Here is a 27,451-nt window from a genome sequence, read left to right as displayed (position 1 = left end):
CTGAAGTGTGTACAGCCAGAGAAACGTTAGCTTAGCCGTCGAGTATCTTAATACTTGGTAAAGATAAAGTTAAAGGTAAACTAAATCCCCAGTTACGAATATCCGGCGAGTTTACAGGTCTGTTTTTGCTTTTATTTATGTTTAAAATGCTCTCTACTTTGTCTGGGAACTTGCAGCATTTCTTTATTTTGAGCTTGAAGTTTGCGTCTTATTTGCCATCGTCTTTTCGTTCCTCCTTAAATGTCAGCAAGCGTCACAATGTAACTACGGTGTCATTTAAGGTGGAACGGAAAATACGAACGAAATGCTGCCGAATAAGAGGCGTAGATGCTAAAGGGTTTCTAGAAGTGTATTCACATTATTCAGTATTCAGCATTAGAGCAAAATTATTCATACGTATGTCTGTATTTAAGAAGCAGGGATAAGCTTTTATGTTGATAAATGTCCATTATTTATTTCTGTATATATTTTAGAGAGCGTGTAGATTGAAATGTCACACTACATTTGTATACTTTCTCTGGATGGACACGGGAATCAGAAAATAAAAAGAGAAACTAAATCACTGTGGCCAAGTCTTTGTAGATTTCATGAAATGTGATATCTATAGCTATGTCTCATGCAACATTTTCCTCAGGGCATGAAAATGCAGACCAGTGAAATGCAGTGAAATTCAAAAGGAGGACATATATAATCTTTTGAAAGTAATTTATAATATGTAGTGTTTTGTTTTATAATGTTAAATTGTGAAATGCAGTTGTTCAAATATTAGTTGAGTTATTTAAATAGCAGTGTAGTCAGTTACGCTGCAGACTCGTGTTCAGAAATCCAGGGTTCAGTTTATCTACACCACACTAAACCAATGAGTCCTTCAGCAAGACTCCTAAAATTACAATCATATACCACTTTAATATAAATAAATTGTAATCACTCTTGTTAAGAACATCTGCAAATAATGTAAATGTAAATATATAAACATATTATACATTTTTGTTTGTTTATTTATTAAGGAGCTAATCTGTTTTGTTCTTAACGGGAGAAGTAATAATGGCGAGTCAGAGACCACCTTCAGGACGGCCTATGAGTCGTGGGTCATTAGCTGCAGGGACTGGAAGACCACCGACTGCCATCAGACCTCCACAGACAGCGGTCAGAGTGGGAACAGGGGTGAGAAATTGTACATATATCAGTGGAATTCCAAGATTTAAATTCAAAATCTGTCAGAAGCCTGAGGGTTGTGTATATTCTTGTGTCGTTTTGTCCAGATGGTGCCTGGAACTGGTCGTCCAGGGACGAGAGGTGGACCCATAAACACCCCTGGTGTTTTATCAGCTCAGATCAAAGTGACAGATCGCCCAGTCACTCAGCAGGGTCTCAGTGGCATGAAGACGGGAGGGAAAGGTACTTGGCTTGGGATTTAGGTTCTGTTTCTATCAGAAATTACAAACCTTTTACAGAATTAAACTCTAATATACTGAGCTTTTGTTTTTCTGTTTCACCAGGACCACAAAGACAAATCCTGGATAAGTCGTACTATCTTGGATTACTCAGGTGATCAGTGTGTTGCAAATATACCAGTGTATTAACACAGCCACAGCAACCATAGTGTTGAGGTATAGGATTCAACAGGAATTTTGGTGGCTGCAGGTAGGAAGAGAGTGGGGTGGGCCCTGTGTGAAGCTCTAATAAATTGGCATAGAATATTTTATTTCTTATCTCGCGTATGATTATAATTAATGCAATTTCCATGTGTCCAAAATGATGAAGAGAGTTATATATAGTATCACAAAAATTGAAAAACAGCTATATGTCATTCAGCATGATGTTACTATAATGTAATAATAGTGAGGGAGATAATCTGACAAATAATTGCCATTAATACATACAGTAATTATGACACTTTACAGGGCCATTAGTCATGTTACTGTTTTCCGAAAGCGTATTTGTTTTTAGGGTCTAGATTTTTATGCATTGTTTATTATATTGAATTACACAAATTGCTGCCATGATAAGTGGTTTTTATAGCATATAAGCTTATATATAGTATTTCGTATTGCAGAGGTAAAATAAATGAGCTTACAACCGAGACCAGCAAGTTACAGAAGGAAATTGATGTCTTCAACCAGGAAAACTCAGTTTACCTATCATATGAAAAAAGGTCAGTTGGTATTACTTTTGGTTGTAGAAATGAATTAATTCATAGCTTTATTATTTCAGTGTTTTCTCGTGTTACAATATCCCTTCTCCTATCTACATGCAGAGCAGAGGGCCTTGCTGGTGAAATAAAGGATCTTCAGGGGCAACTAGCAGACTACAATATGGTACACAAGAATACCTGTGTGAATAGAACAAAACTGTGACAAGTTTATTTGCTTTGAATTACTTAAAGTAAACCATCTTAGTTGAGTTTGGATCCATTGTATTGTTCACGCTGCAGGAACTGCAGGTTGTGAAAATGGGAATATGTTCTCAGCTCATTTCCCATGGTTACGTAAACAGAGGAAAGGAGATCATTCTTTTTCATTTCTACAGTAGTATTGAACATACAGGATGTGTATGATAAATATAGATTTTCTTGTTTACAGCTGGTTGATAAACTAAACACCAACACTGAAATGGATGAAGTAATGAATGACTTCAACATGGTGCGTATCATTTATATTTTTATCAACATTTGAATGAAATGTTTAATATCACATTGTATTCTTATCAATGTTTCAATGACTTAATGTCACATTTCTTTTCACATATTTAGCTGAAAGCACAGAATGAGAGAGAAGCTCAAAGCATTGACGTCATATTTACAGAGAGAAGAGAGTAAGTTAAAGTTTAAAGTCCTCACAAACATCAGTTCCTTATGAGGGTGCCATAGAAGCTCACGTAGCGTCAGGAACACAATCAATGAGGGTTGGCCACTGTAGCAGTAGAAAAAGCTGAACTGATGTTTAAAAGTAATCAGATTTTAAAATTTCTTTCCATTCAGTTTTATAATTTTTGTTTTAAAGAATTTCTGTAAAGCACAATAAGTATTTTTACGTGAAAGGTGCTAAGCAAATTATTATTATAAAGTATGTACGCTGCTATTTATTTTGACAAAAAACCTGTGAATATCTCTCGTCTACTTCCATATCTGATTAATTCAGGAGGTTCTCGGGTTACGTCAGTCCCGAGTTACGATGTTTCATGGTTACGACACATCTGCCATTTACTGTATAAAGCCTTGTTTCGACTTAAGTGGTTTTGCGTCGTAAACGTCGTAACGCGAACTTCGTGTTTGATGTCCGCGGCGGAAGAATACACGGTGTTAGGATAGGATAAGTGCTTACAGTATGATATTTACGTACAGTATGTATGTATGTTCCGACTTACACCGAAAATCAGTTTACGACTTAACGTAGGAAAGAATCAACGTCATAAGTCGAGGACCCCCTGTATTAATCATCTAACCAACTTACTACTCAATATCAGGTTAAAAGTGTTTGACCAACTACACTACAGTTTCGACACCTCAAACATGTTTTCTGATTTAAGCCCCCTGACCCCATCCCCGATTTTTAAGCATCATTATCAAGGTATCAGTAAACAGTTTTTACTATAATTTCAATATCCATCCCAAGCCAAATCGCCCCCTCCAGGGTGTATTCCCGCCTTGCGCCCAATGATTCCAGGTAGGCTCTGGACCCACCGCGACCCTGAATTGGATAAGGGTTACAGATAATGAATGAATGAATGAAAAAATGAATCCCAAGCCAAATATTAACCACAGATAATATGCATCCCAAATGGAGCCTCTGTCATTGCTACTTCAGGCTCAGCACTGTAGAACAGCACTATGTAACTTCCCTTCTCCTCCAGCTTGATAGGACAGTGCTGAAAAAGTGAAAAGCACTCTGCAGCCATAGGGGGAGCTCAGGAGCAAAAATACAAAACCATACCCAGTGTTGCTTTAACTTTGTCCCTGCTCTCTCCACTGCTATGTTCGTGTGTTGTCTAGTGCCATGTCCCATTCTCAGGAAGCCCTTTAGTTGGGCAAAAAACAGATCATCCGGGGATTTCTGAGGATCAGTTTGAGAGCACTTGATGTGAGCCTTTCTAATATGGTGCACAAGAGGGCACTCCATTAACGTTTAATCACATTTTGTGTCCTGTTCTAAGCAATACATCTGAGAAAAGAAAATTCTCGGCTTTGAAAACTATACTTACAAAATTGTGTCAAATTCATGTGCCTAATATAATAACTCTGAATCACTTAGTGGTAGCAGCAGTCCATTGACAATGCATGCTATGTTTGTAAGAAAATAAAGAAGAACAACATAGTGATTGTGTGTGTGGCACAGCGCAGCGTCTGTTGAACAGTGCCAGGCCACATGAGTGAGTCTGATAAAAACAAACAGATTTAGTCGTAATTTGGTCTCTGTGAATGGGAGGCTTTAGTACCTTTCCCTCATGTGCTCTTTCACAATTGTTTCTAACATACTTAAGCTTCAGTCTCTTTCTAGGAAATGTCTAAACTAGTTTTCAACACTTTTACAAGGCCCTTGTTTTGCCTCTGTCCACCTATTGAACTTTAAACTGAAAAGCTGAAGTCACTGAAGCTTCTGGCAGTAAGGCTATATTTTGGGCAAGTCTGCAAACCATACTTCTGTTTGGTTGAATGCTGAGTGATATGAAGTTCACTTCATAGTGTGGATAGCTTTCCCTCAAACCTAGCTATCAATCTTTGATAGAGAATTGCAAATTTGTGTGCATAGCATGCAGAGAGTCCTGACTCTCGCTAACTGTAGCTGTTTGGTAAACAGAAGTCTGTTGTCATGAGCATTCCTACAGTTGCAACCTCTTACGTTTTGTCCCGTGTACAGGTTTCAGAACTGCATTTTAGCTTTATGCGAACATATAAAGCGTAGTAGCTTATGCTTCATATGAACTTTTGATTTATCTTTGCTAGTGTTAGAAGGTAAACATTCTTATTATTCGTTCAGTCAACATCTTTTCAGGTTGAAGGCTATACTTCATCCGCATCCGAGTGGTCTTCGTAGACCTCAGTGTGTTCTTTGTAGTTCTCTGTGTGGTCTTTGTAGTCATTCGGCTGAATGTAGCCGTCCTCTATAAAGCCATCCTCGTCTTCCAGAGGCTGTTCCAGGCCCTGGTCCAGGTCATGGGCGCTGGTCTCAGTCTGCTCTGTGTCCAGGCTGAAGTTGGAGTAGCGACCAGTGCTGAAGGTGTTAGGGTCTTCTACCTCGCGGAGCCTCTGGTGCCGGTAGTTGAAGAACAGCTTGTACCATGAGGGGGATTTAACGGCACAGATGATGAACATGGAGGTGCAGAGAGCGATGACTATCACTCCAGCTAAAAACTTCCAGGTGTTGCTCACTCCTGGCTGCTGCACTCCAATTTGACCTGTTTCTGTCAAGGAATCTGAAGGATGAAGTAAGTTGGTATTAACATAGTATTATTATTATAATTAATATCATTATTATATTTCTATGGGTCTGTGTGGCCAGACTCTGTTTCCACTAATACGAGACCAGGGTCTTATCTCTCTGAATAGTGAGAGAACTGTATGAGCCAGTCACCACAGACATGATAGACATAATCAAAGTATTCACATATATGTAGTTCCCATAGCACACATAATTATCATGTACTTATCTATTGAGAAAACTGAGTGGGTGAAAAATAGGTGTGTCACCTTTGATTGAGATGTTCAAGCTGCCTAAAGTGGATGACACTACATGTGATTTCTGCTGAGCAGTCGTAGGTAAAGTTGTTGTAAAAGTTGTTGTTAAAGTTGTTGTAGTTGCAGTAGACGTAGGAGTAGGAGCAGTAGCAGAGGCAGCAGTTGGGATCTTGGCTGAGTTGGTGATAACTGGAGGTTCCTCTGTTGTGGCGTTGCACGTACTGATTACATCCAGGACACTTTTATTTGCCAGTTGTTCTGGAGACGTACAGGTACCTCCTTCTGCAGGAATTCAAATCACATGAGCAGCATTACTGGAAGAGTCAACAACATGTGTCTTTATGTACTTTCTCAGACTTTGTGCTGCACATAAAGTCTGTTGATGTTTACAAGAACACGGGACTTGACTAGTGTTTCTTTTGTAGAGTATATTAACAACATTAACATATCGCTGCTGTACAAAGTAAAATATGTATCTCCAAAATAGTAAATTTACAGGAGAGAAAAAACATCTTAACTTTGAATGTAAAATCAGTGTAAAATATTTTATTGTAAGTAATTTTGGAGCATTTCTGTTGGGCCATTCATCAAGAAATGTTCACACAATGTGAAGGAGAGCTGCTTGGTTCAAACAATGCAGTAAATCAAAAATCTACAAACCTGGATATATGTTATTCTTTGGACAGTGATGATATGATACACATTTACTTCAGTAAAATAGCACCACATTAGTTTTACAGAGTAAAATAAGTTGAAGATAGCAGTTCTTCATTTGATGATCGGAAATTGCATTGCATTGACTTTTTAGTTCTGACTTATAATGCGAAATTGTTGATGGGCTGTAGCAGTAAAAGTGCCTTAAAGAGTAATAACACAAAAGATCCACTTTTTGGATTCCTGATGCAGGGATGGTCCACATTTAATCCAGGATTAAACAGTGGCTGTCTGAGTAAAACATTTCAAATAAGTATAAGTTTTTTTTTAAGAAACATTGAGAACCAAAAGTGCTTGAATCAACTAGCACTTTTCCACTGCATCAAACCTACGCTAATCGACCCAAATCTTATCAGCATTTTTGCTTTCCATTAGGGAAATTAGGTACCATGTACCACGTACTTAGAGTCTGGTACGTTTTTACTTTACTTAACTTTACGATTATGGACTAAATATGATGTGTAAATATTGCAGAGCACTGATTGGCCTGAGAGACTCGACAATCACAAATAAATACAGACATCATATTCAAACTAAGTGTTTGTAAATACTCCAAGCTAAATTAGAGATCACAATGGTTTTATTTATTTATTTTTAATAATGCTGTGGTCTTTTGAACAGATTCTAACACTCCTTGGATTGGTGGCCAGCAAAAAAATCCAGCAAGAGCTGGATGGTGCAACAAGGAATGAAAGAATCTCAAAGACAACACATTACTACACTATAAGTAAACAGTTGTTGCCCACTGTTCCCATTAGAGATGGTGATTTGTGACAGCACTGTCTACATTTTGGGGTGTGTGGGTGGGGCGATGGCTGGTGGTGGAAAACACATTAGGTACCAAGTACTAAAAAGCGAGTACAGCTGAGCAGAGTCGAGTAGAGCAGATACTGTGCAGTAGAAAAGTTCCATATGATATCACCCCATTGAGTGTAGGCCTAAGCAGACATATTCAGCCCCACCTGTCTCAATTCCAGATTCATTCATCCACTTTATGAGCTTCAGAAAGGGGCACATGCAGTTCCATGGGTTCCCCTGTAGATACAGCTTCTTTAGCTTCGTCAGACTTGAGAAGGTTTCATTTTGGAATGTTTGAAGTTTGTTCCCGCTAAGATTGAGCACTTCTAGGTCTTTGAATTTAGAAAGTCTTCCAGCAGGCAGCTCTGTAATACATCTGTATGAGAGATCCAACTGTGTTTTGTTGGGGAAACAATTCGGTGCATTTAGTTCAGAGTTGCTGGTAATTATGGAGTTGTTGCATGAGATAAACTTGGTTGTGTTTGAATTGCAGGTGGCAGGAATGGATGTTGCTGACTTCTTGATTACACCCTCCTTGAAGAGTAGACAAAAACATTGCAGTGTTAGAGTTTGCTGTATATCTTACTAAATATAATGTGATCTGTCTGTAACAACAGCTAAACTGTTGATAGATATTTGGCTTTTTTTAAAATGCATAATTAAGTCAGTCTCTTTTATGTTATAGGCAAGGTTTAGCAGTTGCTAGGTGTGTGAATAGATCTTGTTCAGCAAAGTCAGCATTAAATAGTAATTACATTAGTAAGTGCAGATGCATATGCACATAAGCTTGTGCAAATAAATTAGTATATGGATGTGAACCTGTGCAAACGGCATAGTAAAAGTATCACTCACCGCATCTGTGGAAGCTGAAGTTACCAGGGAAGTTAATATAAACACCAAGATTAGATCTGTAACCTCCATCGTCGTGTCTTTACCTGCAATCACACACCAACATCACAGCTGCACAGAAGCCACAGAAACAAGCTAGTCCACAGATTAAGGGAAAATACGCCGTCAGTATTTGTCTTTGTAACAAGGCGTTGTCATAAGGCCCACGGAGCTGATGACTGTATGCGGATAATAGCCAAACTCCCCCTAAGTACGAGGCCATGAATAGAGCACAAAAGGGAGCTTTGTGCTATGGGTCTGTCTTGCAGGAACTTGCTGTCTTCCCGTGTGCCTTAGCTTGGGAGATTTTTCAGAGTGTGTGCGTATGTTATCTGCTGTCAGCCACAAAGCCACATGTAGGAACCCCCCTTTGCCAAAGAGCACAAAGTATGCCAGTGTTCTTCTGCAGAGCAGACGGCTGTTTTCTTGCCCTACCACATGCATGCTCGGGCCGACGAAGGACAAACATTTGTTTCATCCTTGAGTTGTAAACACAGTCTCGTTTGCTGGACAGGACAGTGGCCCTTGCACCCTGCCCAGAAGCAGAATCAGTGTCACATGCTGGGTCTCACTTTCTACATGACCCTTTAAAAAGAGACACCGTATGTGTTGAGGTGGCGTGATGCATCGTTCCTTAGCGTCTACAATATCTGGCCTTTGGGATGCTGATATGGAAATGACCACAGTAACAAATGACCATATTGTGCACTCTGAGCCATATCAGATGTTCAGTTAATGTTTTAACGAGAGTTTATGGGACATTTATAATGTACAAACACCATTTGAAAATAGAAAAAAATGTAAATAGAAACAGACTGTAAGGATATGCAATCATTTCAATTATTATTTTACACTGAGAAACATTATTCTTGAATTGTTGCACTATTTACACACACAGTCTTTCACAGATTGGTGAACCCCTTCCGATCTTTACTTATAAAAGACCCAGCCTCTGAGATGTTTGTTTTTTTCTTTTAAACCCAGTCTACTAACCTACTACTAAACTAACCTATTGCCAACTAACCTGATTTATTTGTTTCTCTTTTGTAGCTTTACATAAATTTATCAGTCTTTTGGAATGTGTTGCTGTTATCAAATTAAAAATTATAAAAATAAAGAAATATACAATAATAAAATTTCTCAGTTTTAATATTTGAAATAAGGGTTTTGTACAGTTTTCCTTTAAATATAGAGTTTAAATGATTTGCACATCATTGCATTCTGTTTTCATTCACATTTTGGACAACATCCAAAATGTTCTTGAAATTAGGTTTGCTGCAATGATGCAGTTTTGTCAAATTAGGAGATCTGCAGTATGGTTTCATGTTTTTAAAGGCCTATCTGAGTTGGCATGTGCTGCAATATGATCACATTCTAATACTTAATCCATATCATAAAGCATAAAACAGTACTGTGCAAAGGGTCATAAATCACTCATTATATTTATAGTTTAAACAGCTGTTTAGAATAAATTATCCTCAACAAACAGTTACTTAATCTCTAGCCAAAGGAAAGTATGTTTAAGAATAAAACACTAAAAATATAATCAGCTTTAGAACTTCAGAATGTCTAGAAATATATCCAGGGAGATTTCTTTGAAAATAAAGTCAAAAGGTAAAAGAACAAATCTTTGTAAGTCATTAGTAGTAAGCTCAGTGTAGTGACCACAGTTATGTAATTAAAAAGAAAAGCTGTCTTTGTGCCAGGCTTGCTAAGGTTCAAATATAATGACTGGAGAAGTTGAGATATTAATTTGGCTTGACTAAGCTTTATTGTGCAGCTGAACCTGATCCATTTTAGCCTCCACTTAAACCACTGTTATAAAGTTTAATTTTGTTCAAATTCACTAAGGTCAATCTCCTGACAAACAGTTAGAACTCTAAATCCACTCTTTAAACACAATCCTTAATTAGGTGTAATGACTGGGAGGGAGTATAAGGGTGACAAATATGATAAATATGATTTAAATGAGGAGCATGTGTTTGATGAATTGGACTGAACTTATTGACTCAGTTTGACTTTGGATATGGTATTGATATTATAACCTTTGAACTCTTTTAGATTATTACAGTCTTTACGAACATTTCCAGCCACCATGAGGGTATGTCAGCTGATGTTACTACTAGTGCACTGTTAACACTCTGAGTGTCAGCATTTAGCACTCTTTTACACTAATAGTATTGATTTAACAAAGGACAACTTGCTGTGCTCCAACATGTTAAACTGCCCCGTGGCATTGCATTTACAGCAGTTAGAAAAAGCAAAGGTTGGTATCGTATTTCACCGAGGAAGCACATGCCAGCGTGAACCCTCCTGGGATTGGGGGCATTGTGAATGATTAGGGGAAGCTAGCTGATTGGTGGAATTTGGGAAGGCTTTTAATAGGGGAGAAAATATGGAAAACCCTGTAATATAAAATACGAAAGTGCGTTCACCCTTTGTCTTTATCATCAAAGCTTTCATTGCTTTGAGGACTCCTGCTTTCAGTTTTTCAAAGACGTTTTCAGGGTTGTTTTCCCACACATTCGGTTCAGTTTTTGTCGCATTTTCTGCTTCCCACAAAACAAAGTAATCACAAACACAGTATGTGAAACTAATTTTTTACCACATATTCTCCTTTCATTTGCCTTGTGTAAGATGACTGTCTTATAGCAAACCTTCTTAGAATTTTTTACTGCAAAATGAGTAACTAAATAGCTACTTAATTACTGTGGTCTGTGATGTTTACACAGTAATGTATCTTAACGTAAATATGACACGTTCCTTCTGGTTGGACTCTGTTTGTTAGCAGTTCAGTACAGTATGTATGTATGTATATTTTTGAGAGTCATGGCATGTATTACAATAAAATATTCATTTATTAATAAAAGGAATTACTCTAATAAAGTAGAGCGCTCACATAATTGACAAAAGTTTAGGTTTGAAAGTTAAAGTCCCTTACCCTTCACCAGTAGTGTAATCCTGAACTCAGGGCATTGACTCTGGAGCACAGAGCGTGGTGAAAGAGCTCTTATGGGAACTGAACTACATAAAGAACCTTTGCTCAGGGTAATAAAAGCAGGACATTTTTTACAGGCTAAAGATTCTCTATAATGCGTCAGCCAGCTAAAATACTGGTGATGTTTAGACCATTTCAGACAGGTTTCATCATATATTTATGATATCTGCTAACTGTAAGAAAATGTTTAGCATTTGTTTAGAACATTCTTTTAGATTTTTTAAATTGCTGTACAGTATTTTGTACACTTATTGCTATGAGGATTTGATTGATGACAATTGATGTGTATATTAGTTAGGTGAAGTTCTCATTTTGAATAATTTGCTCAGGATGATTTTTGCCTGTCCCAAGTCCTTGCAAAGGTATTGGATGGCGCTCCATCACTCCAGGCATTCTGCTCCACAGCCCGATGCTGGGGGGCTTTATACCTCTAGCCCACATTTAGCATTTGGCTTTGTGACATTAGCATCACAAACAGCTGCTCCAGAGAGTCTCCTTCCATTAGTCAATGGGTTTCTATGTTGATTATAAACTAGGTGCAGTTCAACCTAACCCTGTTTAAGCCATGGGTTACCCTTAACATAGAAAATCACTCATTACATGGATTATATTCAAACATTATAAGAAATTATACCTGTCTGTCTGTCCATCAGCCTGTTTATACAAGGTCTCGTTTACCAAGCTACCAGTACTAATCCTGTAATAGAACAGGAGCCTGGAGAGGGCCTGATGTAATTCCACAGCAGCTCTACTATTTTAACAAACCTGTCTGATGCTTATCTCTCACAGGAAGGAGGATATGATCCAGGCTGTGGAGGAGGAGATTGAGCGAGAGAAACAAGCTGCAGATGACCTTGTGAAAAAGATGTCTCCAGAGAAACAAGCCAAGTACGCTGAGATGAAAACTGCCAATGAGGAGCTGCTGCAGGTTTGTTAGAAGCCTTAGTATTCTTGGCTCTGTTTTGAAATACCTGAAAATATGTTTTCTCCAAATTTTGGTTAAAATTGCAGACTGAAAATAAATGCTCTGAATGCTCATCAGAAGAGTGGTATGAAATGCATAGCGTGGTTGTGTGCTGTCATAAATATATAGTGTTATTGTTATTTCTCAAAATGTATGGTTAGATTTTAATAAATTAGGATAATGCAGAACAACAAAGGATCATTTTAACAATAAAAAAAGTATGATTGATGAGCTTAAAGGAACAGCAAGTATTATTTTTACCTTCTAATTACAGCTTCAGTGTCACCATGAAGCTCCATTGACCTGTAGTAACAGGATTAGACCTTCAGCCGTTGATACTCCAGGCTCAGCATTGCAGAAACCGCACTTTGTAACTCTTGGAGGAGGGTAGGAAACCACCACCCCTGGTTTTCCCTCTCCCCCTTGATTTCAGGACAGTGCTGTAAAAGTGAATTTCAATCTCCACCTGTAGGTGGAGCCCATGATCAAAATGACCAAATCTTACTTGGTGTTCCTTTAAGACTGATATAAAACCCATATCTATATATATAAACATAAAATGCTTATATTAAGCGCTACTAGATCTGAGCCTAACTAACTGTAACATCGGCCTTGGCTCGGTAGGTTAGAAGCCACAAATTTTGGCCCCATGCCTGTTATCGTAAATGATTTGCAGTGGGGGCGTCCTAAGTTTATGGCGTCTTGAGTTCTGTTTGCGGTTAAAGGTTGACTCTGTTTCCCATCTCTCCTTATGTGTTTGTCAAGGAACTGGACGCACGTCAAGAGGAGCTGGACACCCTGATGACCAGGAAGGAGACATTTGAGGCTGTGAGCAAAATCACACATGCTGTACACACAAATATAGCTGGTAGCTTTGACCTACTGCACTGATGACCCCATGATAAAAAAGCCTATGCTCAGAGAGCCAGGCTGTGTTTAAGAGCTGCTGAATCAAGCTGGCTGGGATATCTACACTGTTCCAGAGTTCTGCCTCAAAGCATGTCACATATGATTTCATTTGAGGCACAGATTTCTGTTGAGTTTGTTGTAGCTTTAGTTGTTATTCCTCCTCGTCCCATATATTACGCACATATATGCTTGTTTTTATATCTTGTCAAAACATCCATTCAGATATATGTTCAACACATGTTCACTTGAGTGTACCTATATAACAATATGTCGCATATATGTTCCCAGACAAAAGGAGATTGAAGGACAAGTTATCAATTGCGTGTACTGTTCATATTCTAGTGTATTATCTTATCTTTAATCTCTGTAAAACTATCTGCAGAGAAAGGGAGATATATTCAGTATCTGTTTTAATTAAACATATGTCTCTGTGTCACTCAGGAGCTGATGCATTCTCAAGTGAAGCAGGAGGCTGTGTTGCTGTACGAGCGACTGCAGGAGCTGGAGCAACGCAGAGAAGCTATACTGGCTGAAGAAAAGAGCACCGGCTCTCCTCAGGAAGAAAGGGAGCGTCTGCTTAAACAGGTCAATCAGACCCTCAACATTCACCTTATCCATATAGTACAACAATATTGTTTTACTAACGTTACTGTAAAATTTTGCTTCAGGTGAAAGAAGATAATCAGGAAATAGCCAGCATGGAACGGCAGTGTGTATCACTATATTTAATTCCCATGAAATATTACATTTGTCAAGGTTGGGGGATGGGGGCGGAAAAAATGTGCAATACATGTCTCATTTGTCTCATAAACCAGGCTGACAGAAACAAAGGAGAAAATAAACCAGCTCACGGAAGAGTTGAGACAACTGGACATGGACATGGAAGACCACCAAAGTAAAGTAGAACTACACTATCACACATTATTTTGATTGTTGTCTGTATCTACATCAGGGTGAGGATTAAAGATATTCTGCAAAAAAAATGTAAATAAATATATAAATATATATTAAGAAATTTTAAGGAATTCTTGAATATTGAATGTATATTTGTGCCAAATGGTTGCATTTTACTTGATAAAATGACTGTGAAAATGTTTAGAAATGTGCAGTATATATATATATATATATATATATATATATATATATATATATATATATATATATATATATATATATATAGTAATATAACAGCATTGGATAATGAGAAATATGATATATTTTGTTAATTGAGATATTTAGTTGAAAATAAGTGAGAGAAGGTGGAGCATGTACAGCTGTGGACCATTAAATCAAGGCATCATCCAGATACTGTGTTTAGACTCAGGACAGACAGATTTTAAAACTATGCTATAAGTCTAAAAGCGCCCTCTTGTGTCCAATGTGCCATTTCAGTTGGACCACTTTAGAAACAGACAAATGAAGTAAATTTACTTTTTAAAAGAGTGCAAACTCTCAAGCTCCCGTGGCTGTAATGTGGTTTATGTTTTTTTTTTTTTTTTTTTTTTAATGTCTTGTTTAAAATTTCGGTGCAAGCCCTTTTGGACAGATCCTGCGTTAGTTTCACTGTGTAAGTAGTAGGCTATTAGATTTGTTTTCCCAAAGGGGTGTTTGCCCTCAATGGGCTATAAATCCTAAAGGATTGTTGGATGCGTTCCAAAAACCCAGCAGACTCCAGCATCCTGCCTGGACCACGCTGAGAGTTTCTCTCTGTGAGCCGCCGAACTTCGTGTCCCTCTCACTTCTGTTTTCCTGTGTCTTCACCAATTGTGAGCGTGTGGACTTTCTTCCACTGTTTCTTATATGATGAGCCAAAACACATCTGTTTATTGTACAGAGGAAGTGGCCACTCCAGGCTCATTGTATAGCACACTCTTAAACACACACACAAAGGCATGTTCTTCTTTACTGTTGATTTATGTTGAGTTACCTCTCTGCTGGTTCTCATTGTTTTCCCTCATTTCTTTCCCTCATTGTGTACCTTTGTTTTTTCTTTTTTTTCTCTCTCTCTCTCTCTCTCTTTTCATGATAAGACGGTAAGAGAACTTCCATATGTCCCTGTCTGTATCAGCTTCTCTAGGGGAATGTGGCACAAACTAATGCAGGGCACATTTATGTACTTAAACATGTTTGAGTTGAACATCAGTTTAATTTTGAATTAAATTCAAAAACACAACATGCTTATATAAAATTACAAATCTTTTTTAAATACATTTTAAATTATTCTACGTACAAAATCCCCCCTTGGAATAAAATGATAATTTTTTAAATGTTCTACATTTTGTTTGTGGATACAAATATTTAGAATTTTTTTTTTATTTTAAACTGGTTATGATTAAACCTCAGAAACCCATTTTAATGTCCACTTGTTAAAACTCATTACTTGTCAATGCTCTCTACTGAAAGCACGTATTCTTTTTCTCTGTGCTTTCCAACCGCTTAAAAAAGAAGGCTCTGTAGTGGTTCTAATTAGAACCATGAGTTTAATCTAGAAACATTTGCCTAGTGAAATGGTTCTTTCATTGTACAATTGATGGAGAATGTGTTTTATTAGCACCATTTGTAAAGCCTTTTGTAAAGCACCATTTTCAAAACGGTTCAGTGTAGCACCAAACAGGATTCTGCTGTTGTAACAATTGAAAAAAAAAAAAAAAAGGTTTTGGTGCTGTATGGAACCATATGCATCACATTCTCAATTGATCTGAAGAACCATTTCACCGTGAAGGAGCAATATTACCAGCCAAATGGTTCTAAATAGAGTGACTGCATTTAATAAAAAAAAAACCTCTAGAAAAACACGCTTTTATACGTGTAGATAAACCAAAACCTGTCCCCCTATTATAGGTATTTAATTATGGATTATTTACTAGTTAACATCATGTACCTCTTTACTGCCTCAACAGGTGAAAGAACGCAGAAGTACAAAGAGCTGCAGAAGAAAGAGGAGGAAATAGATGGTCAGTGTCTCTGTCCTGCTGCTATTTGTAGTACCAACTGATTTATATATATATAAAAAAAGACTGAGATCAAGTTGTGCCTATTGCACAGGGTTTGAGCCTAATTATTGGCTATATTTATACTTTTTGGAATCTGCATTTTAATCTCTGTTTGCTTTTTAAATTTAAATGTTATGTTAAAATATTGTCCTTGGTATGGTTTGCAGTTGTTGAAACAATATTGTCTTGATATTTATGATTTGTAAATGGAACCACAGCTTTCAAATGAGCTGGTTCTATCAATAGTCACCCATGCACCTTCTGTTTCTAAGTCTTATATCATCTTAACTGGAGGAAGAAACTGCCTTTTTGAGTTGTTTTATCATTGTCTGCTTTTGTGTTTCCCTCAGCTTACGTTGAGAACTTTGACAGCAATAAAGCTCAGGAGTTGGAGCACATTCAGGAGACCCAAGTCAACATTGTGTCTCTGCTGGAGCACTCGAGCAGGGTAGAGTATCTGCACTTAGCAAACATGATGTCCACAGCTTCTTATTAGTTTTTCAGAACAAAGGCCAACCATTGCTTAAGAAGGCTTCTTGATAAAAAAAAAACGTGACAGAAATTTTAAATGCTTCGTTTTTGGCGGTCAGGGGGTTTAAAGTGTTCTGTTTTTCTTTCAGATGATGAATCGTAAGAATCTGCTCTCCTCAGTCAGCCCTCATGAGCTCAGGTCCATGCAAGAGGACCTCAGCTTTAAAGAGACAGAGATGCAGAAATCCCAGAGTACAGCCAAAGGGCTTTCCTCAGGTCAGTCACTCACACTCTCTTCAGTTTTATGTAAACACACACTCACTGTCTTTGACACAGCTTGATTAATATCACTTTAATTTGGCACAGTCTAAATTGTTCATAAATAAATTCCATGAACAATAATATAAAAAATTTCCAGCCCAGTACACACTGCTGTCATATGAGCTGGAGTGATTAACTGCAGGCCAAGGGTTCAGCCTCATTAGTGTTTTGTCAGTCCACTGCAGCTGTTAGCTCCTGTTTCAGCTGAAAAGTGAGCTGTATTCGAGTTTAACAATTCCCAGTGCTCTTATTACACACAACCAGTACAATACAAAGGAGAAACAGTCACACACGTTAGGCCTCAGAGAAAGCAAACTCAAGACAGATCAAGGTGACGGAACGGTCAGTCGTGCTGCTTGTGTCCACTCCCCAAGTCCACATCCTTCTTCTTCTTCCCTGTCAGCGGTGTATGTAAGTGGCAGCTGAAGCCCAGCCAAGGGGCTTTCCTTCCTTTGTGTAAGACACCTCAGAGCTGCTCCCTCCCACTGCCCAGCGTCTTCTTATCTCCCCACTGCCTCACCATTTCCTCCCCTGCGCTCTATTCTCGGGTCGGCCAGGCATTGTTCCCTCGCTGCTTGTTTGTTTATCTTCCAGCAGTGCACTTTCATAGCCTGCTGAAAACCAGTGAATGCTGAAAGTTTTGCTTTAAAGTGAAAAGATGCAAGAAATCAAGTGCACACACTTTTCCTCTTACCCCAAATGTTGTTGATTAGCCAAGTCTGAGAGAGAAGCCTCTATGCAGGGCGGTGGGGGTGATTCTGAGGGCCTGTCTCTGACAGGGACCTTTGGGGCCCAGAGAAACGCTAAACATGAGTTGGGAGATGTGCTCAGGGACCCACAATCCCGCCCTGCCGAGAGTGCCGCCACTTTCACGGGGCCCAAAAATGTGTCTTCTATATGACGTCTGCTGCTGTTTGTTGTTTCTGTTATTAAGTCATAGTGTTTGCTTAATCCAGACAAACATCACCTCCACATTGAGCTGGGCAATATGAATGCAACTCTATATCATGATTCATTGAACATTTGACCTCTTTTACCTACGATTATTGAACAATTTTTTAAAGTTTTATATATGTTTTATAATGTTGCTAGGAGCTTTATATTCAAAGTTCATATTTGATGATGTGATTGAAACAGACTGGTGGTGTGTGTGTATATATATATATATATATATATATATATATATATATATATATATATATATATATATATATATATATATTTGTGTTAACATTTGACGACTTTATTTCTAGTGTCTTCTTTTCGAGCTGCTTGAGTTGCTCGATTGGCCTCTGTGTTTAGGTTCTCCTCCATGTTGCTTCCATTAGCCAGATTGGATGGGGCATAACCATGTGACTACATGCATGGTAATGTGTTTTTAAAAAAAACAGTACATGAACCCATTAACAGATTTGACAAACAAGTCAAAGTCAAAAGTAAAAAAAGGCTGTTTTGCAGGAAGCCAGCCAGCACCTCTAGGTGAGCAGAAGTAAATGTTCAAGCCTAATAAACATGCGATTATCTTCATAAAACAACTGGAGCTCCACAGTGCTGCTGTGTAAATATTTTTAGAAACCTGAGCCAAGATATTCATCCCACAGTGGTCTATGTGGCCCGTGCGTCTTTGTGTGTTATGTGGCTTTTGGGGCATGTGGGTGTATGTCTGTGTGTGAAATGGTCAGTCGGGGTGGTCGGTGAAAGGAGAGCCTCAAGTGGAGGAAGCGGTGGAGATGACTCCCAAGCCAGAAGTGCTGACGAGGCATTTTAATTTCACATTACATGCCACACACACACACGCTCACATGCAGTGGTCTCTGCAAACACTGAAGCGGGCCTGGTGCCTATCAGGAGGAACCGGCCCTCTTCCCCTTCCTGCCTCTGTGAGCCCCCCTCAGCACAACCCAAACCACCACCAGTCCCATGCGCTAGAGAACCCACCTGTGGAGAATATTCCCAGTAGGGAACAACTCGTTGATATAGTGCAAGTCACCTACTAACCATTAAAATGGTTCTTTAGAAAATATTGACCTGTGTCATTAAATCTTCAATCAAACTTGAAATCAAACCGTGTTTTAATTTTATGCTTAAAACTTGAACAGAGGGACACAGTAGCAGAACACAGTATTAGAAGACAAAAAATTGAATCTCAAAACGTTATGTTTAAGTTTTCTTGAATTTTATTGTGGTTCAAAAAATTAGCAAATGTACTGTTGTGCAAAAGTGAGATACAATTCATAGTCTGTATTCATTCACAGTCTTCACAGGGTGACACACACTCACGCACTCACACCTATGGACACATTTGAGTCGCCAATCCACATACCATTGTGTGTTTTTGAACCTTGGGAGGAAACTGGAGCACCCGGAGGAAACCCACGCGGACACGAGGAGAACACACCAAATTCCTCACAGGACCCTAGAGCTGTGTGACAGAGATATTTCTTGTCGCGCCACTTGGTTAGATACCATCATTGGTTTATTTAATCACAGTCAAAATAACCATTAATACAAGTTTTCAATATTTAAGAAATATATTTTCAGAGACTATATTGTCACTGTCCAATCAAAAACATGTATCTCCATTTTTCGACTTTTTTTAGTTTACTAAGTTGTCATTCACATTGTGAAAATTTCATGATTGCCAATAAGAATACATGTTTTTCACTGAACAATGACGATATTTAACATAGCCTAGTTTACTTGAAGAATATAAAAAAATTAAGAGGCAAAATGATAAATAAGTGTAAACACAGGGTGGTTATGTTTAGTTGTTAAGTGTTTGCTGATCTGCCTTAACATAGAAGACATGTCCTTGTTTTTGGTTGCATTGTCCATTTTATCAGCTCCATGACCCTACAGGTGCAGTTTGTTCTACAATATTGTTCTATTGCCTGCAGCACTACTGTGTGTGATCTCCTCCTACCAGCGCACAACACACTAGCACAATAACACACTAACTCACCAATCATACCTGCTCTGTGGTGGTCCTTTGGAGGTTTAATAGGGTGAAAGGGGGCTAACAAATTATGCAGATGACAGATGGTCTAAAACCTATAAGTGAAGAGCCATGGAGTGTTGAGGTCCATGTGTCTAACAGTGTTAAATCAACACATGTCCTTCTTGACACAACGAAAAAACATTAGCCTTCCTACCTGATCTACAGTGATTACAGGTCAGAGGTCAGTCTCAGCTGTGAACTTTCAGCGCTGTTACCCTGTCTGGGAAAAACAAAACATTGACTTTCTTATTTGAAACAGAGGTTGAGGTGTATGGGATTCTTTGTGCATGACATCAGCTATCAGCTTTCTCCTTGGCACTGCTGGCTGACTCCTGTTGCTTAGTGCTGTGTGATGATGGAGTTTGTTCAGGTGGGTACACGTGTTATGCTAGGCATTGATGAACTCTTTGTCCATACGTTTGTTGGCACCTGCACTTTCAACATATCTTCTTTTAATGAATTGCCTAATTCTCAGGCTTTTTCTGCAGTGACAACCTCTGAAGTTTCTATGAGGACTTGATGGCATTCATCCACAAGCCTGTGTTCACAATGGGTCCCTTTTAAAATATGTTGATTTCACAAAATACAGTCGGCTCTCCCGTATACACAAGATTAGGGCCTGGGTTGAAAAGTAATATCTACACTTGTGTAGATTGATATAAACAGTGATATAAAAACTCAAACTGGTGTATTTTAATACTGAAATGTCACATTCATGTACTTGTATGTGTGTGTCCAGAGAGTGAGCGTCTGCAGCAGGACCTGCTGAAGGTGGAGCAGTTGGAAGGGAAGGTAATGGCAGAGATGAACTCACTCAAGGAGAAAATTGAACAGATGAGCGATGGCTTGAACACGTACAGAGACCTGGATGCTCTGAAAGCTGCTGGGGAGCAGAAAAAGAAGGTAAGAAGCTTATGCTACTACAAACAGTTAATTAGTGTTCTTTAACGAAATATTACATATATGATATGGTTTACAAAAATACTGTACATAAATACAAAGCCATACAAGAGACCTACAATGCGGTATAGGTTTGCAAATGTATGCGATAATAGAATCAAAAGCAGTAGGATGTCTTTATTAAAGCAGCAAAAAAATATTAAGATAAAATCAGTTGTAGCATCACCTTTCTCGTTAAGGGTACACTCAGGAAAAATATAGGTTTCCTCTGGTTAGTGTGGAAGTACACAATCACACCCATTGTGTGCTTCCTCCTCTGGCTCCTGATCGGATGCAAACTCACTTTAGTATAAACAGGGATATCAGCTATCACTTCTCTGGCGGTTCTATAGGAACCTACTGAACTTAAGGCACCTCGATGCATTTCTCAGTAGGGAAGTTGCCTAAAACAGGATGCAGGTTTTTCTGAAATGTCTCCCTGCAGGAGCTCCTAATTCTTCCGCCGTGGAAAGGGCAGTAAGTAAATCAAGACAGGGATACCCTGCATTTTGCTTAGGTTTGCAAATGTGAGGTTAGCCCACCTGCTTAATATAAATCTTACATACTAATCAGTGAGTCATATACAATTTAGGGAACATAAGGCAAAGGTCAAAGTCTGGCTTCTGTGACTAATTTGATTCATGTCCATTTGTTGCTCTGCATTCTTTTTGTTTGCCCCCTTTCACCCTGTTTTTCAATGGTCACGAGCCCATGGGGGAAAAAAAGCCTTGCTGCATCCAAATACAGTTGTTTTAAAATGCTAGTAACATGATTTGTTCAAACAAAGTAATACATCTATCGCAGAAGACAACACTTTATTAATATGCTCTGTGAGTATGAGATATTCTTACTCAGAAATTTCTCTTTGACTTGTGTTTTCAGAAGTTACAAGAAGACAAAGTGTCTCTAATAGAGAGGAGAGACACCTTCAAGAAAGTCATGCAGAAGATGAACAAAGAATATGAATCTCTGTCAGCGCTGTTACAAGAGAATGAGACGCATGCACAGGTTAAAAACACGGTCATACACAGTTAGAACACCTAGGCTATGTTCACATTACCAAGCTAAATTGATTGAAATCTGATGTTTTGTCTTAATGTGATAGATCTGGGTTTTTTTTAGGGGCTGTGTTGATATGCTACATCAGATCTTTCCAAATCAGATTGAGTCACTTTCATATTTGGTCCTAGATCGGATATGTATATGATATGTGGGCATTCAAAATGAATATGAACGGCCAAATCCAGTTTAATGTGTCCTTATGTATGCATGTTCTCAATGCTGCTGTCACCAGCAAATACTGGCAGTAACTGCAAGCTGTGTCTCAAATGGCTCTATGTTTTCTACATAGTGTTTACATAGTACTTGTGTGTAGAAACCATTATTTATGGCCCTACATCGTGCACTACACAGGGCTTAGGGATTCATATGGGAAAGAGCTTCATAATGTATGAATATGCGCATTTGTGCCATTTCAGGAACAGATTCGTTCACATTACAGACAGATACAGGGCACTTACATTTATGAATGTGAACTGTGAAGAAATTGGAATAGATTAATGAAGCTTGTAATGTGAACATAGCTTTTATGTCCTTGGTGATTGGAGCATTTCACACTGTTTTGACATTTTCTTTGAATCAGCACACTTACTGATAACTGAACATGGCGTTTTGTTTTCTCCACACATCTCGAGTCTCAGATGTTAGTCATTTAAGCGCCAGAGTCCAATTCGAGTTGCTAACTGGGCCCAAGCACTGATACATGTTTATAATAACTCTTTCTCTCAGAAAGAGAGAAAACTAGCATCTATAACATTTTTAAATGAACTCCCATCATGCAGCCAGTACTTTCAGCTCAGGTGGGGCGTGAGTTCTTTATCCTTGTCTTCACAACAGTCTTGGCAGCTCTTCCCTGTGCTTATGTATAGAGGAAATGGTTATGTCCAGCCAGCACATTTACACTGTCTTTCTGCTGAGAGAAGGCAGGAGAGTCAGATAAAAGTGACCTCAGATATTCCACACCCACTGAACTTGGATCTGCTGGGACAGTTCACATGCCCATTTTAAGCTACTTGTCATGAAGTGGGGCCCCAACAAAAATGATTTCTAATGTATTTCAAGAAGAAAACTGTCAACAACAACTCTTCTAATCTTTGCTTAATCAGTTATACATAGTAAAATATATAGTAAATAAACTTTATTAACTTTCCCTTAATTCTGCAGCTGAGAAATCTGGAAAGGAAGTGGCAGCACCACGAACAGAACAACTTTGTTATGAAAGAATGTATCCTTTTATACTGTTTCCCCAGCCTCTGGGTATGTGCAAACAAATCCAAACACTGGTATTTTGCACTGGTTTTGTGTTTATATTTCATTTGTAGTCACGATTTGTATTCTATAAATAGAAATTGAATAGAATGGAATTCAGCAAGAGGTATAGCTCCAAAAAAGGTCAGTTTTAGTGTCATTTTGTTGTTGCACTGGAGCTACAGGGATAATTTAGCTAAGTAGAAGCTTATAACCCACAGTTGGCAGCAGAGTGCTACCTGCATGCTTAAAACACCTTATGTTTTCTTAAATGGCTTACCCCTTGTATTTTTGAAGACCTCATTTCACAAACCAAATGTAGTTCTATGCACTTTTAACCCAATGTTTAAAACCATGTTATTTTTTGACCTATATTCATTGGCTGTTATTATCCTTGGTATCTCCAGTACACTACCATCAAAAACTGGCATTAGGCACCAGGCTTGACTTATAGGGAAAGCTGCTTAATTTTGAATACGGGGCACATACAGGGTCCAACACCTGGATTATATGCTCTCAGTGTGTTGGAATTCCTAGTGTTTAATCAAAAGAGGATAAAGGTCAACTGCAGGCAGGTGGTTTCAGTTTGCAGCACCTCATCCTTCCTTAACACCTCCTGACTAGTCATCGCCACTAAGGGCATGGAAAGCGACTACAAGGCTGTAATGAAAAATGTCACCAAGCAGCTGGCTGAGTACAATAAAATCCTGACCGATACCCTGCAGGGTCCGAGAAACTGAGTGCAGCTTCCTGTCTCCTGTGGCCCGCCGTTGGGGATCCACGGCTCCATCACTGACTGACTTCCTGTGGAGGAGGGCTCTCCTACTCAACATTCCACAGATAATACTGCACGTGCCACTGAGATTAGACACGGCTCCGGTGGGAAAAGTGCATTCCATCATTCTGATGTTAATGATGAGCAGTTGGAAATCCACTCAGCAGAAATATGGAGAGTGGTTAACTGTACTAAAGATGTTAAATTTAAGATTACATATACGATTCCATAATAAAACAAATATAAAGCAGTGCTTGGTCTGCTACAGACTAAGAAGCATCTTTTCAAATTGCCACTAACACAACACCATTGGAGCTCAACACGCTTGGAGGAGAACAACTGTGGCACATTTCCACTGCATGGTACCGATTCTACTTGACTCGCTGTTTGGTTCCTGGTACCTGGTTTATTTCCCACTCCCACAGCTGCATCCTGGAATGTAGCCAAAACATTGCAAACGCTGTCTTTAATAGGAACCATGGGCTTTGGAAACGACAGCAATAAGGGGTTAAGTTTTGTTTATGCAATGTGTGTTTGTGTGTTGTTGTTTGAGACAAATGATAAAATGTTTTTATCATTTCTTTTTGAATTGTTCACCTCTTGCTATAATTTTTCATTGACCACCAATCCTGTTGTTGTGATTTTACAGTGCCTAGTTTGTGCTGGATGTCTGCATTTTGTCTGGATTGACAGTTCTCTCTTGGCATCAGCCTACTGGAAAAGGAAAAAACACTGAGTAGAGTCGTGTTGAGTAGGTACCATGCAGTGGAAGCATCTGTTTTTTTTTCAGGGTCGCAGTGAGTCAGGAGCATACCTGGAATAGTGGCCACAAGGAAAGAACACACCCTGGACACTGTGCCAATCCTTGGCAGGGCATCATACACTCACAATTGTGGAGGATTTCACACACCCAACAGACAGTGATTTAAGTTGAAGATCAAACCCAGGACCGCAGTGGAGGTGTGTGGCAGGGACTCTGCAGCTCCACCATGCTACCCAGAACCAGGCTTGTGTTCTCCAAACAATGGAAATGATGGAAGAAAATGCAAGACTGGAAAGTGGATTTAAAGTCAGGTTTAATCTCTGATTCCGTTATATGTTTTGGACTCAAACCTTATCAGACTTTTAACACCAACCCCAAGGGAAACTGCTACTGTTTTGTTTTCTAGTTCACGTCTTCCAAATTACTCATTCCGGTCCCACTGATACCCTTTGTTATGAATGACTGTACTGGTGGACCCCATGGAGTGATGTTAAAATTCCAGCTGTACGCAGTCTCATACACAAGAGCAGTAGAGGGTTAATGGCAGGCAGGAAGAGCGCTGGCTGATAACTCTATTGTTTTAATGTTATTGGTTTCCGCTTTGCTTTATCAGACAAGGGGGTTGCCCAACGTTCTCCCCAGATTCATGGCCCTCTCATCCTCCTCACCACCCTGTTCTCTGTTATGTGTGTGTGTGTGTGTGTGTGTGTGTAACTGAGTGTTATGTGTTCTTCTCAGAACAATACCCCTCTCATCCACCCTGATCTCTGCATCTTCTATGAGTGTTCGCCCCACAGTCCTTTCCTGTCAGTCTTCAAACGGTACACACCTTCAGAGGGGAAGAGCTCCTCCCATGGAGCAGGACAGGAGCCAGGGGTGTGAGGGTGTGTCTGTATGTATGACAGAAAAGGAGGCAGGGTGGGTTTAAGCCTGTATTGAGGATTGCATAGCCAAGCTAGTGTGTGTGGCCTGAAGAGAGAGTAAGGTTGGAGGAGTTGGGGCATAAAAGTCAACTTGGAGGGAAGCACATAAGTCAATTGGGCAGGTTTGATTTTCATTAGACCTACAGCTGTGAAGAATTTCGGTCACACTCTTACCCAACTCCTTTCTCCCCCCTACACGCTAGAGGCAAATCCCTTCTGGAAAACACACACACACACACACACACACTCACATAGCAATGACCCTTCATCTCCAAAAGCAAGCAATCTATCAATCTGTGGTGTAAGCCTATGTTTAGCCTTCGCTTCACAATGCTCCCTCAAAAACAGCCATGACTTACAGTGACCCTGGGAAAGACCAGAAATAATAAACGCTGCATATTTATTAAAAGTGACCAGATATTTTTTTGGGGGTGGGTTTTGTTCTGAGGTCATGACACCCAGTTAACACACTCCTGCTGGGGCTAGCTGCAGTATTGAGTCGACTCTAATTGGGCCCAGTGTGTGTTCCAGTCCATAAAGAATCTACAGGCTGTAATTAGGAGCTTAAGCCCTGACCCAGACATTCCTACTCGCTAGTAGTTGACTTTAATAAATAGTGTCAATGGTAAGGGTCTCGTAATTTGATGGGAGCAAAAAGAGCTGCCACAGTGACGTACCCCAAGACCCAATATGTACATAAGAACCTTTCACACGTGTAGCGTAAAGCTGGAGATTTCCCCGTGTTAGACACGTTCTCACAGCTGGAAATGTTCCAGGAGACTCAACGAGAATTTCACAGTGAATTTTCCAGAACATTAGCAGCAGGTTAAACTAGGAATTTACCAGGAGGAGTGTGTGTGAATGCAAACGGTTGTAACGTTTGGACTGCATCTTAGTTGTGTACCACACACTAACACTATACAGCGTTTCTTACTAACAGGAAATGATGAAATATTGCTATGACACATACGTCATAACAAGCTGCAGCTGCAACACTCCATTCAAATATGTCCCTCTACACTCTGTAGTGCATAAGTTAGTTTATAAAATAGCAGTTTCTGCATTAGAGTAATGCATTGTATGTCAGATAATCCTCATTCATTCATTCATTCATTATCTGTAAACCTTATCCAGTTCAGGGTCGCGGTGTGTACAGAACCTACCTGGAATCATTGGGCACAAGGCAGGAATACACCCTGGAGGGGGTGCCAGTCCTTCACAGGGCAACACAGACACACACACATTCACTCACACACTCACACCTACGGACACTTTTGAGTCGCCAATCCACCTACCAACGTGTGTTTTTGGACTGTGGGAGAAAACCGGAGCACCCGGAGGTAACCCACGCGGACACGGGAAGAACACACCAACTCCTCACAGACAGTCACCTGGCGCGGGAATCTAACCCACAACCTCCAGGTCCCTGGAACTGTGTGACTGCGACAATACCGGCTGCGCCACTGTGCCGCCATGTCAGATAATATAACCATTTATATTCTGTCTATCATTTAAAGCACTGAATATAGTAGTGTCAGTTTATAATCTGTTAAGTGCACTATGTAGGGAGAAGGGAACAATTTGGGACAGACGTGAGAATCTACTCTCTTTCCATTTCCTGTTGGATTGTGGGACAGTCGTGTCCATCAAATATCAATTTGTTTTTTTTTACTCAACTATACTACATACTACACACTCAAACCCTAGTTAGGATTAGTATTAAATGCACAGTTGGGATGCAGCTTTGTACTGAACATTACCTGGACTTTGCAGTAGGGGGCCAAAGTCTGAGAAATTTCTGTTTTACATTGAATTTTATTATTATTTTTTAAACAAAGTTGATCCTCCCTTCTGTGAGGAGTTGGTGTGTTCTCCCTGTGTCCGCATGGGTGTCCTCCGGGTGCTCCGGTTTCCTCCCACAGTCCAAAAACACACGTTGGTAGGTGGATTGGCGACTCAAAAGTGTCCATAGGTGTGAGTGTGAGTGTGAGAGAGGGGGGTCATCCTGTTATCTCT

The 27,451-nt window shown here is 39.4% G+C and overlaps 2 protein-coding genes across 4 annotated transcripts; one reads left to right on the top strand and one right to left on the bottom strand.

Moving 5' to 3' along the window:
* On the top strand, positions 1–27,298 carry ift74 (intraflagellar transport 74). Of its 3 annotated transcripts, none has more exons than XM_066661190.1 (20): positions 1–117; positions 1,040–1,164; positions 1,263–1,398; positions 1,500–1,548; positions 2,057–2,155; positions 2,258–2,318; positions 2,583–2,642; positions 2,753–2,814; positions 11,862–12,000; positions 12,802–12,864; positions 13,387–13,530; positions 13,614–13,654; positions 13,761–13,840; positions 15,846–15,899; positions 16,289–16,386; positions 16,559–16,685; positions 20,468–20,631; positions 21,550–21,675; positions 22,891–22,951; positions 23,599–27,298. In XM_066661190.1, exons 2-20 carry the CDS (start codon positions 1,045–1,047, stop codon positions 23,712–23,714), a joined length of 1,800 nt encoding a protein of 599 aa, XP_066517287.1. In that variant the 5' UTR covers positions 1–117; positions 1,040–1,044; the 3' UTR covers positions 23,715–27,298. The 3 variants fall into 3 exon arrangements, with proteins under 3 accessions (XP_066517287.1, XP_066517286.1, XP_066517289.1); XM_066661189.1 differs by having other exon boundaries at positions 1,008–1,164; XM_066661192.1 differs by having other exon boundaries at positions 15–117; positions 1,037–1,164.
* On the bottom strand, positions 4,984–8,175 carry LOC136675156 (leucine-rich repeat-containing protein 19-like). Its single transcript, XM_066651585.1, has 4 exons — positions 8,039–8,175; positions 7,351–7,720; positions 5,687–5,956; positions 4,984–5,412 (listed from the first exon to the last, which is right to left on the bottom strand). Exons 1-4 carry the CDS (start codon positions 8,105–8,107, stop codon positions 5,000–5,002), a joined length of 1,122 nt encoding a protein of 373 aa, XP_066507682.1. The 5' UTR covers positions 8,108–8,175; the 3' UTR covers positions 4,984–4,999.
* Positions 27,299–27,451: the final 153 nt, after the last annotated feature.

The sequence above is a fragment of the Hoplias malabaricus genome, chromosome 2 (assembly GCF_029633855.1).
Source record: "Hoplias malabaricus isolate fHopMal1 chromosome 2, fHopMal1.hap1, whole genome shotgun sequence".
NCBI lineage: Eukaryota > Metazoa > Chordata > Actinopteri > Characiformes > Erythrinidae > Hoplias > Hoplias malabaricus.
The sequence above is the reverse complement of the archived record's forward strand: the minus strand, read 5'-3'. Positions and strand labels throughout refer to the sequence as shown.

Excerpts from the sequence above, each read along its gene's own strand:
- ift74 (XM_066661190.1), top strand. The coding sequence starts at position 1,045 with ATGGCGAGTCAGAGACCACCTTCAGGACGGCCTATGAGTCGTGGGTCA. Across the intron at positions 1,165-1,262 it reads CGGTCAGAGTGGGAACAGGG|ATGGTGCCTGGAACTGGTCG; the intron begins GTGAGAAATTGT and ends CGTTTTGTCCAG. Across the intron at positions 2,156-2,257 it reads TACCTATCATATGAAAAAAG|AGCAGAGGGCCTTGCTGGTG; the intron begins GTCAGTTGGTAT and ends ATCTACATGCAG.
- LOC136675156 (XM_066651585.1), bottom strand. The coding sequence starts at position 8,107 with ATGGAGGTTACAGATCTAATCTTGGTGTTTATATTAACTTCCCTGGTA. Across the intron at positions 7,721-8,038 it reads CTTCAGCTTCCACAGATGCG|GAGGGTGTAATCAAGAAGTC; the intron begins GTGAGTGATACT and ends CTACTCTTCAAG. Across the intron at positions 5,413-5,686 it reads CTTGAACATCTCAATCAAAG|ATTCCTTGACAGAAACAGGT; the intron begins GTGACACACCTA and ends TTCATCCTTCAG.